The sequence below is a fragment of the Manacus candei genome, unplaced genomic scaffold (assembly GCF_025592945.1).
Source record: "Manacus candei isolate 608988 ecotype Guabito, Panama unplaced genomic scaffold, ASM2559294v1 h1tg000071l, whole genome shotgun sequence".
In the NCBI taxonomy this organism is placed as follows: Eukaryota; Metazoa; Chordata; class Aves; order Passeriformes; family Pipridae; genus Manacus; species Manacus candei.
In genome coordinates this window covers 9,508,189-9,523,818 of record NW_026138119.1, presented here as the reverse complement: position 1 = coordinate 9,523,818, position 15,630 = coordinate 9,508,189, and the positions used below count along the sequence as shown (strand labels likewise).

Sequence of the window (15,630 nt, the reverse complement as noted above, 5' to 3'; positions counted from 1 at the left end):
GGGGCAGTTTGGGGGACCACAAAGATCTGAAGCTATTAGAGAGTGTCCAAAGGAGGCAACGAGGATGGGGAAGGGCCTTGATTTGAAGCCATGGGAGGACACTGAGGGCACTTGGGGTGTTCAGCTGGAGAAGAGGAGACTGAGGGCAGAGCTCATGGCAGTTCCAGCTTCCTGGGGAGGGGCAGAGGAGGGGCAGGCCCTGAGCTCTGCTCTGGGGGGACCAGGGACAGCACCCAGGGAATGGTCTGGAGCTGTGTCAGGGCAGGGTCAGGTTGGATCTCAGGAAAAGGTTCTTCCCCCAGAGGGTGGTGGGGCACTGACCAGGCTCCCCAGGGCAGTGGGCACAGCCCCAAGGCTGCCAGAGCTCCAGGAGAGTTTGGATGATCCTCTGGGGCACAGGGTGTGACTGCTGGGGAGGAACCTGTGCAGGACTGAGGGTTGGACTCGATGATCCTTGTGAGTCCCTTCCAACTTGCCATATCTGTGATATTCTGTGATGGTTTGCCCTGGTGAAGGCTCCAGGAGCTCTGGGCAAATAGGAGAAAATTCAGCCCATGGGTTGAGCTGACAGTGCAGGAGGGAATGGGTGGGGGAAAGAGAAGTGCTGGAAAAAGCAACAGGGTGAACTTAAGGTGAGCATCAGATTTCACTTTATTCCGATAACAGCGTTGCTGAGAGCGGGTTCTGTTCCCTCAGGGACAGAGCAAACCTTCCCCAGCCCTGGAGACCGTTCATCCTGCACTTAACTCAAGTTCTGGCTGAGCACGAGGCAGAATGACTTACAGGATTGTTTCTCTGCCTATAAACTCCATCAGTAAAATTCCACAGAGCAGCTATTACACCAAGAAGTTTCAAGTTGCAGCGTTTCTTCCTTGTCTTTCAGCCAGGGCAGCTGGATATGATGGAATGGCTAAATGCACTGGCCTCAGCAGAGGGCAGAGGGGTCAGAGCACAAGGTGTTCTGAAGTCCCTGTAAGCTCCCTGCCTTCCCCCTTGGCACCTCTCCCTGCACAGCTCCGCTGCCTGAAGTCCCCTTCCCCCTTCCCTGTGGGAGGTGGAAAGAAATGCTGTTGGTGAGATTCTGATTTCCTACGTGTAAATCATCAAGGTGTAACCACACAGAGCATCCAGCCCTGTCCCCTCTTCCCCACTGTGCACCTGGGAAGGGACAAGGGACTGGCTGGTCCCATCCCAGCATCTTCCCACAGCTCAGAGCAGCGATGGGAGTGGAGCATCCGCACGATGCCAGCGGAGGGTGAATATTAAAACCCTCTGTGAGTGTGTGGTGGTGAAGGGTGCTGGTTTTTTGCTCATCTGGATGAAAATTCAGTCTGTCTCTGTGTGGCTTCATTTCCTCTCTTCCAGGACTCGATTGCAGCTTTACCGGACACAAAAGATGGGCTGGGGAGTGCGAACGATGCAGGACATTCCGCTGGGAACCTTCGTGTGCGAGTGAGTTGTTCAGCTTCCACTGGCTCAGCAAAGCCATCCCTTCCCAAAGCCATCCCTTCCCAAACTCATCCTTCCCAATCCTATCCCTTCCCAATCCTATCCCTTCCCAAACCCACCCCTTCCCAAACCCATCCCTTCCCGAGGGCCAGGATGGTTCCCTCCTCTGTAAGGAGAGGTTTTCACACAAATCAAACTGGTATCAAGCCAAGCTGCCTGCCCTCACTCAGAGGGTTCTGACTCCACTTCCTGCTCCCTTTGTCCTTTTCCTCATAGGGTGGAATTTTTCCCATCCCTCTCCATCTTTAAGATCTGTGCTCAGCTCTGACCCCTCAGAAACACAAGTGATGGGGGAAAACCACACTTGGATTGTGCTGCAAATATGCTCAACTCAGGTGTCACTGTGGACGTCCAGGGCAGTTTGGAACTATTTTTTTATGTGGGATCTTTTTATGTTTCAATCCTGCCTTCTCCAGAGGTTTTCCAGTGTCACAGCTCTGGCTTTAGTCTGATTCAGCAAAACACTGAAGCACGTTTCAACCCCGATTCAATAAAGTAATTAAACCCAAAAATGTTCAGATTTACGTCAACTGAAAAACCTGCCATCAGACCCTACAGTTTTAGGCTTTAAAGTGGTAAATGTACTTTATTAAATATTTTGGGAAGTGTTTTCTTCATTGCAATACCTCAGTGAGTTAAGACCTTTTCAGTAAGGCTGGGCTTGTGCCCATCATGACAGTAGGTGCTGGGGGTTTTAAGAACTAGTTATTGATGCTTTTTGGTATTGGGGTGGGGTATTGAGGAAGATTATTGCAGTATTTAGAAGAAAAAATAAAGGAAAAGATAAATCTGCAGTGAATGGGCCAAGTATTTCTTCCATGTTAGGAGCTGCCAGATGCTAAAATGTTTTTTTAGAGATAAGGCCAAAACCTGCTGTTTGTGGGGAGCGTCTCAGGTCTGACCTCATGCAGGGCTTTCCACAAGCACCAAAGGTCCCAGTGCCCTGGTTCAGTGCCCTGAGACAAGCCAGTGCCTGTGAGTGAACTGCTCCCAAAGAAAAAAGGCCCTGACTTTAGCAAATCCTGCTGGAATGGCAGCACCCAGGAGGAACAGGCAGTGAACAGGCAGCCCAGGGGTGTGATGAGCACAGGCAGTGCACTGTAGAGCACATGGAGCTGAGGGGGTGCAGATACCACAGCCTGGCTCTGCCCCCCACCCTTGCCAGGAGCTGCTGACACTCTGTCAGTGGTAGGCACTGTCTTCATTATCTAAATGAGCTGCATACTAATAGCTGAGCTAATTTATGTCTTGCCCAGGTGCATTCCTCCTTGACTCCATCACTCTCACATGTTATTTTGTCAGTCACCAACTCTATTTGCTCATTCACCAAGTCAAAGTCCTCTTCTCCTCAGTCCAGCTGCTCTGACGTCCTTCCTGTGATTCTTTATGAACAAAAACCTGTAAATGTGATTTCTTCTTTTCCTCCTCTCTGGCAAAGCAGCCCTGGTGCCAGCAGTGCTCGGGGGCTGTGCCTGCACATGGATTGGCTCTTCTGGAAGAGTGTTTTGTGTTAAACATCTGGATTAGAGCCCTGAGTTACTTTGTGCAGTGGTTGTTACTCTGCTTTGGGAGGATAATTGTGTTGGTGTAAGGGTGACCTTTACTCTGTTACTTTTCATGGATGGGGGGCAGGTCTGGATAGTTCTCACCACACTTTTAGGGTCGGTCCTGACTGTTTCTGTGTGTAAGTGCCTTCCTTACACATGTGCTGTTTTTCAGCCTGCTCTGTACCTCAGATACCTTTCAACTTTTCTCTGTAATCACTCCCAAAATGCTTTCCCTTTCCTGCTTGCACACTGTCCCTCTGGGAGCCCTGAGCAGAGCTCAGAGCAGTTTGGCAGCTGGGAGCCAGGCACTGCCAGCACGGTGGCCTGGTCCTCCCATCATCATCTCCAGGGCTCCCCAGAACCCCCAGCAGCTCCAGATCCCAACCAACATGGGATTGTGAAAGGCAGGTCCTGCTTGGCCAGTCTGATCTCCTTCTGTGACAAAGTGACAGCTCAGTAGATGAGGGAAAGGCTGTGGGTGTGTCTGTCTAGGCTTAAAGTCTTTGGCACTGTCTCCCACAGCATCTCCTGGAGAAACTGGCTGCTCATGGCCTGGACAAGGGAACTGGTCACTGGGTGAAAAGCTGGCTAGTGGCTGGGCCCAGAGAGGGGAACAGAGCTACATCCAGCTGGGACCAGTCACCAGTGGGGTTCCCCAGGGCTCAGGAATGGGGCTGGCCCTGTTTATCATCTTCATTGATGAGATCTGGACAAGTGGATCGAGTGCACCCTCAGCAGGTCCACAGATGACATCCAGCAGGGTGGGATGGCAGGAAGGCTCTGCAGAGGGATCTGGACAGGCTGGATCCATGGGCTGAGGCCAATGGGCTGAGGTTCCAACAAGGCCAAGTGTCGGGTCCTGCCCTTGGGTCACAACAACCCCATGGAATGCTTCAGGCTGGAAAGCTGAAAAAGGCCCTGGGGGTGCTGGTCAACTGGTGACATGAGCCCAGGTGTACTCAGGTGGCCAAGAAGGCCAAGAGCATCTTGACCTGTATCAAGAATAATGTGCCCAGCAGGCCCAGGGCCGTGCCCGTCCCTGTGCTGGCACCGCTGAGGCACCTTGAGGGCTGTGCCCAGTTCTGGGCCCCTCATGACAAAATAGACAGTGAGGGGCTGGAGCGTGTCCAGGGAAGGGAATGGAGCTGGGGAAGGGGCTGGAGCAGCAGGAGCAGCTGAGGGAGCTGGGGGGGCTCAGCCTGGAGAAAAGGAGGCTCAGGGGGGACCTTCTGACTCTGCAACTCCCTGACAGGAGGGGGAAACTGGGGGAGGTCGGGCTCTTCTGCCATGTCTCAAGTGAAGGGACATGGGGAAATAGGCTCAACTTGCACCAGGGGAGGTTCAGATCAGATATTAGTAAAGATTTTTTGTGGAAAGAGTGGTCAGGTTTTAGAAGAAGTTGCCCAGGGAGGTGGTGGAGTCACCATCTCTGGAAGTGTTCCAAAGGTGTCTGGATGGGGCACTTGGGGACATGGTTTAGGGGTGATTGTGGTAGTGCTGGACTGATGGTTGGACTCAATGATCTCGAAGGTCTCTCCCAACCTGGATGATTCTGTGGTTCTGTACCAGCCTGGGGACCCTTCAGTGCATCCTGGAAGCAGCAGCTCAGTGAGGGACACGTGGCAGTGTCACCTCCCAGCCCTGCTGGGCTCCCATGGAGATGGGAGGCTCTGCAGATGCTCAGGGGGGTGTTTGTGTGCAGGTTTCTCCCTGGCCTCCAGATCTGTTGCTGCTCAGAAGCTGCTGTTGCTCACCCTGTTGCTGATGTTGCTGTGGGTTGTGTTGGATCTGTTCTGTTCATCCTTAGTTGGTAGGTGGTGGAACTGCTCGTTCTGGAAATGGCCCAGCTGGAGCTGGCTTTTGTTGGAGAGCCTGGGAATTAGTGGGATGCAGAAACCAGAGGTTTGTGAGGATCTGGTCTGTTCCTTTCGCATCCATTGAGTGGGTTTTGGATATTTAATTTCTTTTACAGTGATGCTTAGGAAGATCTGCATCAAACCAGGTATTTTAGCCACACCTTCAGCCAGAGAAGCCCCAGGTGTCCTGTCTCCCACATCCCATGGAAAACACTGGAGCCTGTGGACTGAATTCTTATTGCTCTTGATTTTTCCCTGGAGTGTGCTCTGATCACAGAATGTTAAGGTTGGAAAAGACCTCCAAGATCATCAATTCCAGCCTAAGTCGAGTCCTCAATCAACCTGATTGAGTGGTGATGAGTGCCCGTGTAAAGCTCTGGGGTGGAGTTATTTGCCATCACTGTGCTGAACATCTTGCTGGGAAGAAAGACTCTGGTTTGACCACAGGAGTTCTTAAATAAAGGGGCTGCTGCTCCTGCTCTTTTTTGGGTACCTCTTGCACATCCTTCCCTGACTTTGGACCTGGAAAATCAGAGAACCATTTGTATCTGTAAACAGTCTTGGAAAGGAAATGAGTCACAGGAATAGTCTTTAATGGAGCATCAAACCAACAATTTTTAATTAGATTGTGGTATTTTATTTCATGGAATTCTAAACCTGCCGTGGCTGTCCCTGAGCAGGGAGCCTCTCTGGCCAGCATTATTCAGCTCTTCTCAGCTGCTGCTGGGCCAGGCCACAACCATTTTCCTCCCTCTCTGGCCATCACCTTCCTCTGCTTCAGGTCACCAAGGAGCTTGTGACTTCCAGTAATGCTGCAGCCTTACAGGAGTGCTTTATAAATAACAGGATGCAGGGAGGGCAAACAGGAGGCTCATGTGTGGCTGCAGCCTCTGCTCTGGCAGAGCAGCTTGGCCACATCACTCAGGCTTGGGAACTGCAGCCAAATGATCCCTCATCACAGAGCCTGTGGGTCCTCTCCAGGTTCGTGTTTCGTGGCTCTGCTCCTCCCCAGCTCACAGTTAAATGCTGCCTTGAGCCACAGGGGGATTGGAGATGCTTGGTTAACACTTGGAATGTGCCTCAGAGCTGCAGAGGAGTGTGAGTGTGGCTGCTGGGCGTGGAATTCTGTTGATGCTGCAAAGAATGTTTATATTTATCTTTATATTAGATAATATTTATTCCTAGTGTGAATCCTTTGCTTATAATTAATTAGTGTTTTATTGCAGGCTGGGAAGACTTACATGCCAAAATCATAGAATCCCAGACTGATTTGGGTTGGAAGGGACCTTAGAGATCATCTGGTTCCACCCCCTGCCATGGGCAGGGCACCTTCCTCTAGACCAGGTTGCTCCAAACCCTGTCCAACCTGGCCTTGGACACTTGAAAACCTGCTGTGCTGTTGCTGCTTTGTCATCTCCTCTGTGTCTCTTACTTTGATCACAAGCAGGTCAGGACAGGAAGGGTCGAACCATAACAGTCCAAAACTGTTTAAAATGGAGACAGATGTGGTGACCCCTGCAACAAGAGGGTTTGCACCACACCCAGCACCTCTCTGAGGGGGGTATTTAATCCTTCTCAGCAAGCCCAGCCTAAGCAGCTTCTGCTTCAAGCTCCTTGGAGGACCTGCTCGTTACTGCCTCGTACCTGGTTTCACAGCAAGGTGGTTGTAGCTGGGATCACAGCTTGGATTTATTCTGGTTCAAGAGGGACTGAGAAAGAAGCCAAAAATCCTTCCAGGGATCCTGTCAGGTTAGGTTAGACCTAAGACTTTTTTAAAACAAACCTTTTTAAGGTATGAAGCCTTTGTAATTGGTCAGGATAGTCTGGAAATAACAGGAAGGGCAGACACAAACCTTTTGCTTTGGGATGTGAACAGCACAAGCACTGCAGGGGTTGTGGGAGAGCCTGAGTCTGACCAGGAACGTGAGTAGAATTTGGTTAATGTGTTGATCTTGGCCAACAAAGAGATTTGCAAATGGAAACATAGTTCTCAGGAAAAATATAAATTCTGTTGGAAGTAAGACTTCATTTTTAATATTGAAAGTGTTGCCCTGAAAAGCTGGAGTCTGGAGCCAGGTTTAAGCTGGCAGAGCTCTGTTTGCCCGGGTAGCTCAGGGCTGACCAGCACTGCTGAGGCTGTGGTTGCCATCTGTGGCTGGGCTGGACCCCTTTCTTTCCCTCTTCCCAGAAAGAGGTGTTTAAACCCAAGCTTGAGCATCTAGAGGCTGGGGACAGAGTGGGGGGACAGGGCCAGGCAGGAAGGACCTGGGAGTGCTGACTGACAGCAGCTGAACATGAGCCAGGGGTGCCCAGGTGGCCAAGAGGGCCAATGGATCCTGGCCTGGCTCAGGAACAGTGTGGCAGCAGGAGCAGGGAGGGGATTCTGCCCCTGTGAGGCCACCCCTGGAGTGCTGTGCCCAGCTCTGGCCCCTCAGCTCAGGAAGGACATGGAGGGGCTGGAGCAGGTCCAGAGAAGGGCAACCAGGCTGGGGAAGGGTCTGGAGCACAAGTGCTGTGAGGAGAGGCTGAGGGAGCTGGGGGGGCTCAGCCTGGACAGGAGGAGGCTCAGGGGAGACCTTCTCACTCTCTGCAACTCCCTGCCAGGAGGGGGGAGCCAGGGGGGGTTGGGCTCTGCTGCCAGGAACCAGCAGCAGGACAAGAGGGCACAGCCTTGAGCTGCCCCAGGGCAGGTTTAGGTTGGCCATTGGGCAGAAGTTGTTTGCAGAGAGAGGGATCAGCCCTTGGAATAGGCTGCCCAGGGAGGGGGTGGAGTCCCCGTCCCTGGAGGGGTTTGAGCAGAGCCTGGATGTGGCATCAGTGCCATGGGCTGGGTGACAAGGTGGGGTTGGGTCACGGGTTGGACTCCATGATCTCAGAGGTCTTTTCCAACCTGGTTGATTTTGTGATTCTGTGATTCTGTGATCTCATTTGTGCCCCTGCTCTGTCTGCAGGTACGTGGGGGAGCTGATCTCCGACTCCGAGGCAGACGTCCGTGAGGAGGACTCCTACCTCTTCGACCTTGACAACAAGGTACTGTGTCTGGAGGTGTCCAGCGAGACAGTCCCAAGGTCTTGCCTCTCCAAAAGAGCAAAGAGAATATTTCCCTCCATCTTCTTGTACAGCATGTTCTGAAAGTCTGCAGAGAGCAGTGAACCGCTCAAAACAGTAAACAGGCAAAATATAGTTGAGGTAAGACTTGGAACAGTAGTTGAGGTCAGACTTAGGGCTGGTTAAAGTGGCAGCACAGCCCAGCAGCACTGGCCACAGTGGCACCTGCTGCCCACACCACTTCTGATGTGATGCAAGATGATCTTCTGACAAGCCCCTCTGAGCAGCCTGAGGTTGGTTGTTGAGTTTTTGGTACCCTCGTGTGTATGTGCAGGCTGGCACCTGTGTTGGTTGCCAGCTCTGTGAGCTCTTCATTAAATGATGTGCTGAAAGACTGAAAAAAACCCAATAAACCCTGTTCACTCATAAAGGGATCCATCAGGTACCTTGGCAGGGGCTTGAAGCTCGTCCTGCTGCTCTCTCTCCCTCACTGCTCTGCTCTTGGAACAGAAGTATTGCTTTCAAAAGTACAATCTAAAACTTCAGACTTCCCTTGGGAAAGAAGAAGAGGAGAAGGGTGAGCTGGGGTCTCAGAGGAGCAGGGTGGCTTCCAAGGAAGGCTGTAAAACACTCTGTGTCTTGTTTCTGTCACCAGCTTGTGGCAGAGGAGCTTTGCTTTATTTTTTTTTTTTGCCCTTTTTTTTTTTTAAAGTGACACACATTCAACAGCTGAAAAGAGATAAATAAAGAGTCTGGTGGTTGGTCTGCAAACAGTAGGGTCAAACTGTAATTAAGAAGTTGAAAAGCAGCAGGGACTTCAGCCTAGTTTGTGCATTTATGAGCCCACCTGGGCCTTGCCTTGCCTTTGGGTTAGCCCTGGCTCTCTGCCTTGAGGGAGAACCGGTGTTGGCTCTTGGGAAGCCTTCAGGGAAGCCAGGGGGGAGACCAAGGTGGAGCATCTGTAGAAAACCAGGCACCAAGTCATTGAGGGATGGTTAAAAACCACCCACTGGGCCGGGCAGAGGAGGTCAGGGCAGAGCCAGCAGGTCCTGTGGCCTCTGGAGTGATGGGGGATTACTAAGGGTGTGAATCCCAACCCTGGAAGGGCCTTGGGGTCCTGGGGTTTGAAGGAATGGCCTGAGTGGACTTGTGCTGTCATGAAAGGCTGGTTGGGTGGCCATTTCTGTTGTCCCTGTTCCTTGAGCCATGTGCAAGTTGATCATTCCCTGTTCCAGGTGCTGCAGTCCCATCCCTGGATGTGGCAGCGGGTGATGTCCTCACCCCCTGTGGCATTTCCATGGATGAAACAGAGGGAGTGCTGGGAATTATTTATTTATGCAGTTGGAGCTGGTGACACTGTGTGTGATACAGGCCCATGGGGGGTGATATCCCCCCCGTTGCTGTGATGGGCTCCTGGTGGTGTGACCTGGCACAGCTCAGCCATCAACGAGCCCGAGGTGCCTTCCCAAAAGGGACTTGGAGCACCACTAATGGATCCTTTTGCTTTTGGCCTCTTTGCAACTGAAATTACCTTCTGTAATTAAAGTCTCTGCTTTGCACAGTCATTCTCTGCTGGATTCAAAAAAAAAGCCCTGAGGGGGGTTCTTTTATTTTTAAGGAAAACAAAGTATTACTGCTCTCCGGGCTCGCTGGAAAGGGAATTTCTGTGTTCTCACTTTCACTCTTATCTGCAAAACCCTGTGTTTTCTTGAGGCTCTGGCTTTGTGTTTCCTGGCTGTCATGTTCAGTTAGAGGACAGAACAGATGCCTGTTCCTCCATCCAGTGGCTGGTGACAGTGTGTCTGCATTGAGCATCAATCCCACTGTGCCAAACTGGTGCTTGGGCAGGGCAGGGCTGGGAGAACTGGTGTGCCAGGCAGTGTCACGGGCACTGTGACGGGTCTTTGAGCTTGTGGGGGTAGAGTGCTGTGCAGAAAACTGCGTTGTCAGGGTACTGTTGCATATAAAAGTGTGTATGTGTGTGTGTTTTCAGTCCCTTTAAACCCACACTGGGTGTCCTGCTGTGGTTGTTCCTCTTGAAGTTCTCCAGGGTAAGATCGTTTGTTTTCATGTATCAAAGAGCAGCGACGATCCCAAATTTCACCTCCTCTAATGCAAGGTGCCACGTTTCTCCTGCAGGATGGAGAGGTGTACTGCATAGATGCCCGTTTCTATGGCAACATCAGCCGCTTCATCAACCACCTCTGTGAGCCCAACCTCATCCCGGTGCGGGTGTTCATGTCCCACCAGGACCTTCGCTTCCCCAGGATCGCCTTCTTCAGCACCAGGCACATAGAGGCTGGAGAGGAGATTGGGTAGGTGCTGCCAGGGCCTGCCTGCCACCCTGGGGAAGGGCACTGGGTGGAGGGGTGAAGGCTCTGCTGCCCCTGAGCTGGTTCACCCCATCCCTTTCCTCCAGCACCCTCAGGGATCCTACAGGTGGATCCATCCCCTGGAGGTTTGCACAGCCCCAGGCTCGACGTGACTTGGAGGGTTCCACCTGTAGCCCTGAGACCTCCCTGTGTGCTGGGCTGATCCCACAGCGTGGGCAGCAGGGCAGGGTGGGATTCCAGTGATCCCAACTGGAGAGCTGCCTCCAGCTCTGGGGAACAACAGCAGGAGGACGTGGAGCTGCTGGAGCAAGTCCAGAGGAGGCCATGGAAATGCTCCAAGGGCTGGAGCCCCTTTGCTCTGGAACCAGGCTGGGAGAGCTGGGGGGCTTCACCTGGAGGAGAGAAGGATTCAGGGAGACCTGAGAGCCCCTTCTGGTGCCTAAAGGGGCTCCAGGAGAGCTGAGAGGGACTGGGGACAAGGGATGGAGGGACAGGACAAGGGGGAATGGCTTCCCAGTGCCAGAGGGTGGGGTTAGATTAGAGTAGACAGTAGATGAGGGTGGTGAGACCCTGGCATAGGTTGCCCAGAACTAACAGCACTTCTTGGTCTGCTAGAGTTATTACCACAGAGATGCAACCTGCTCTAGGGAAAGGTGTCTGTGCCCTTTGCAAGGGAGTTAGAACAGGATGAGCTTTAAGGTCCCTTCCCACCCAAACCATTCTACAAAAGAGAGGAAATGTAGGTTAGACAGAGGGAGAAATCCTTCCCTGAGAGGGTGGGGAGGCCCAGAGAAGCTGTGGCTGCCCCATCCCTGGAAGTGTCCAAGGCCAGGTTGGATGGGGCTTGGAGCAACCTGGGCTAGTGGAAGGTGGGATGGAATGAGATAGAAGGGGGTGGAATGAGATGATCTTTAAGGTCCCTTCCAGCCCAGACTGGTCTGTGATCCTCAGATTGTGCCGTGCTGATCTCGGCCCCTCTTTGCTCCTCCTGCTGCTGTGCACTGACCCCCTCTCCGTGTCTCTCTTGCAGCTTTGACTACGGGGACAGGTTCTGGGACATCAAAGGCAAATTCTTCAGCTGTCAGTGCGGTTCACCCAAGTGCAAACACTCGAGCTCAGCGCTGGCCCAGCGGCAGGCGAGCACCTCGGCCCAGGACACACAGGAGAACGGGCTCCCCGACACCAGCTCTGCCACGGCAGCCGGCCCCTTTTGAGGCTCTGCTTCCCCAGAGACTGACTGCTTTTAACCCTATTAGATTCACATACTGTCCGAATTTCCATTTAAAAGAGAGGGGGGGGAAAAAAAAAAAGAAACAAAAAAAGGAGAAAAAAAAAAAAGAAAACGAAACAAACAAACAAAAAAAGGAAAAAAAAAAAGAAAAAAAAAAAAGAAACCAAACCTGCTCAAGGAAAGCCAAGGGTTCGAGACGCTTTTAGGGCTGTGCCACCGACTGTTACTCGAGGGATAAGGAAAAGCAAATCCCGCCTCCGTGATGTTGTTCTCCCCTCCCTGGTCCTGGAAAGCTGCTGGTTTTCCCAGTGGTGTGTGGAGGGGTGGCTGGAGCAGTTCATTTCCCCAGGAGCTGCCCCCTGTGTGACCATGAGTGTTGTCAGAGCCAAGGAGAGCTGCCCGTCCTCCGACTCCTTGTGGATCCTCACCCGAGTCCCCTCCGGCTCGCGTGTCACGGACTGGGAGCACTTGCTGGGACTCTGCTTCTGGGAGTGGGAGGTGCTGGCTCTGGGTTTGCTGGGCACAGCCCCGGGGCAGGTTCTGCTGGTTGGTTTTTGTTGGTTTGGTTGGTTTTTTGGTTGGTTGTTTTTTTTTTTTTGTTCTAATTAACAATCCCCCCCCCCACACACACACACCCCCCTCCCCATCTCGCAGGACGTCGTGGTGGGGCCTTTGCCGAGGAGCGACGGGGCCTTTCTAACAAATTCCCTCCTTCCTTCCCAAATCCCACGGCTTTTCTCTCATCTGATGAGAAGGAAGCCACGCTCCCTCCAACCCCTGGCTCTCTGCAGAGCCCACCCCGCTCCCTCCTGGGCCTTCTCCGTTACAAACCAGCTCTGCCCACGACCCTTGGCTGTGCTCCTGTCTCAGTGTTGGGTTCCTCCACGAAGGATTTCCACCCTGTCCCATTAATGGTTTTTAGAGAGAGAGAGAGAGAGAGAAGGTCGAAGAGGATTTTACAAGACACTAATTCCTTAAGGAAACGCCGTTTTTTTTCCTTTTTTTAAAAGATAAATATGGATGATATATATATTATAGAGAACCTTGACTGGCTGGGGTGAAGAGCAGACGGGACATGTCACGGTGAGAAGATCCCAGATGCCACCAGCTCGTCTGTTCCCATCACTTTGCCCAACCCTGGGCACCTTCAATTGATTTTTAAGTCACACGCTCTGAAGTTTCAATGGACTGTTTTATTTTTTACCATTATTGAAACATTGGGGACAAGCATTAAAAGACTAAAGCGAATTAAAAAATAATAATAATAATAATTAAAAAAAAAAATAAAAACACCACAAAAAAAAAAAAGAAAAAAAAAACACCAAAAAAACCAAAATGACAACAAAAAGAAACCACAAAACAAAACGGTGCTGATTCTGGTGTGATTTTTGCTCACCACGTGAATATAAACTTATCAATTGTATAAAAAGAACAAAGTGATTTTAGTATAAAAATGCAGGAAAAAAAAAACAAAACTTTTTTTAAATTGTTAGTATTGTAGTGTGAATAAATTTGCCATCACCTTTTGTGTGGTGGCTGGGCAGGTCATTATCTTAATTTTTTTTTTTTTTTGCATATATCTTTAAATACTGTAATTAGTGCAGTAACAAGTTTGTTTATTTTTTTTTTGTTCATCTCTTCTAGAACATTCATAATGCCATCATGTTTATTATTATTATTTTTTTTCTGTTCATGTTTTTGACAGTTTTAAAGGAGCAGCCTTTTGGCTCTGATCATTTTCTTGTTCTGTTTTCAATGAAATCAATAAAAAAAAGAAAAAAAAAAGTGCTTTAAAAGGAGTTTGGCTTTTTTTTTTTTCTTTTGTCTCTTGGGGGGATGGACCAGGGTGGGGGGTGGCACCTCCATGAGCTTGAAAATGAAGAAAGAACGCAAAAAAAACCCCTTTCTGCAAAGAAAAGCAACCTGACTGTGTTTGCTTCTTATTCTGGGGGATTTTGAGGTAGTTTTTTAAATTTATAAAATTAAAAAAAAAAAAATAAAATTTTTAAAAATTTATAATCCTTTGGTCTTAAAGTTTGGGGGCCTGGATTCCAGTTGCTGGGTGGGTAGTGCTGGGCTGAGCTTGGCACAGGTTTTGGGGGACCCAAGATGCCTCTTCATCCCCCTGCCAGGGGGAAATGAAATAAAATTAAATCAAAAATACCAAGGAAAGGGGTGAGGGGGAGAATTTACCTGTGAACAAAGCCTGGGGATGTTTCCCATCATAGGAAGAGGTGATGGAGCACAAGGCTCTGCTGGGTTTGGGGGTGCTGTGGGTGCAGGTCCTGGTTGGAAAGGCTGTAAATTCCATGTACTGGAAGTGATATAACTTCCCTAAATTTTTAATTAACGGCAGCCAGTGGCTGGATTTCTTTTCACAGACTTGTCAGTTTGATCTTTAAACCACCAAAGCTTCGAGTTTCTCTGGACTGGCTCTGATGAGCTTCAACAAACAAAGCCTGAGGGAGATGAAGATTGGACATCTCAAATTTATGGTCTTTCAGCGACGTGTTGGACTCACCAGAAGATACAGGGAGGATTAACAAAGACATGAGATGGAGACTCTCTAAGGGAGAATGATAAGAGAACCAAAGAATGAGGACCAAATTAGCCAGTAAATGATACTACACTAATTAATTAAGAGAACTGTGTAACTTGGAGCCAATGAACATTTGAATTTCTTTGTTTGCGTAAATGTGTAAATGCACGAGAAGTCCTGAGAGGGACACGTGGCTGGAACAGTTCTCTGCCTGTCTCTGGCCAGAATAAAGCAATGCCTGGCTCACCAACACTTCAAGGGTGGCCTTGGAGGGTTTAATTTCTGTTTGGTGTCACCAGGGGTGTCCCCCCAGGAGTGCCAGCTGTGGGTGGGGCTGCCGTGACTAAGCAGAGCCAGCGTGTGCCCTCCCCATCACCCAGCCCCAGGAAAACCAGCCACTCTGAGTCACTGCCAGTCAATAGCTCATAAAAATATTCATAAAGGGGAGGAAAAGCCCGGCCTGATGCCAGCAGGGATGGGGGAGAGCAGGGAGGGCTCTACCTCACCCAGTCCCCCACCTCTCCCCTGCCTGGCAGAGCCTCGGGGGTGCCCTCGTCCTCCTCACTCACAAGTCAGGCAGCTCGAGGTGGTCAATAAATTGTGGGGTCTGTGGGATGGGCTTGTTTGATGAGAAATGATGGATTTTTGCCTCTGGAATGGCGAAGGTTTCCGTTCAGAACACCCAGAGCTGCCGGGGACACCGGGACCCTCGGGGGCACCCACGTGCCCTCACACGTCGGGACTGTTGGACTGCGGGCTAATTGTGGTAACACAGTTCAGTGTCGTGTCATTAAACATTCCAAGGAGAATAAAGGGCTTTAATTGAAGGGGAGAAGTGGAAAACCCCCCAGAGAAATCTGCTCTCTGAGTGTAACTTCCCCGAAATCAGTTGTTCCCCTGGGTGTTTTGGGTGGCACGTGGGGGGGTGGCCTGAGGGGGGCCCTGGGTGTCAAACACAGTCCCAGGTAACCCCCAGCACCTTTGGGTGATGCCTTTGCTTTTCTGTGCAAATAACTGCAAGCTGAACATCCACAGTTAATGCCCCAGCACATTTCCCCAGGGAAGGGTGAGCTGGGAAAGGGGGGTCTCCTTTAACAGGCATTTCTGCAGTGCTGGGGGGCTCCAGCTCAGAGGCTGCTCTGGGGGTGGGGGGGACTAAAGGGCCACTGCTGCCTCCTGCTCCCCCCGATGTGGATCTGAGGGCTCTGGGGTCGGGGGAGGTGGGCAAAACCACTCCAGCCACTCTGCTGACCCCGTTTGACTGGTGGCCGTGGGTTGTTGAGCCTCTTCATCCTAAAGCTACTCCAATTTTAATGGGAGTATTTTACCCCGAGGCCGAGCTGCTCCTTCCCTGCCTGAGGGCTCCTTACCAAGGAGGGCACAGCCCGGCTGCCCCAGGTGGCTGCAGCCCTGACTTTGCTTTTGTTTGTGAGAGGTATTTCTCTCCCTTTAGTGCAGTGACAGCATTACAGCTCCAGGCTTTGTTCTGGAGCAGCCAGGACTCGTTTGCTCGTGGCAGTGACCAGCACGGGGGGATTGCTTCCCTTTTCTCCCCTCGGCACTGCTG

At 51.1% G+C, this 15,630-nt stretch overlaps 1 protein-coding gene across 11 annotated transcripts in view; it reads left to right on the top strand.

Annotated features, from left to right (window-relative positions):
* EHMT1 (euchromatic histone lysine methyltransferase 1) overlaps positions 1 to 12,889 on the top strand; it is a 126,220-nt gene extending 113,331 nt beyond the window's left edge. For 10 of the 11 annotated variants that reach the window (XM_051807879.1, XM_051807878.1, XM_051807876.1 and 7 more), the window contains 4 exons: positions 1,366 to 1,452; positions 7,864 to 7,942; positions 10,100 to 10,275; positions 11,324 to 12,889. In XM_051807879.1, coding sequence (XP_051663839.1) covers positions 1,366 to 1,452; positions 7,864 to 7,942; positions 10,100 to 10,275; positions 11,324 to 11,507 — 526 coding nt within the window. In that variant the 3' untranslated portion in view covers positions 11,508 to 12,889. Of the gene's footprint in view, positions 1 to 1,365; positions 1,453 to 1,725; positions 4,213 to 7,863; positions 7,943 to 10,099; positions 10,276 to 11,323 lie in introns of those variants that run through there. The other variant, XM_051807882.1, reaches the window with a different exon arrangement.
* Positions 12,890 to 15,630: the final 2,741 nt, after the last annotated feature.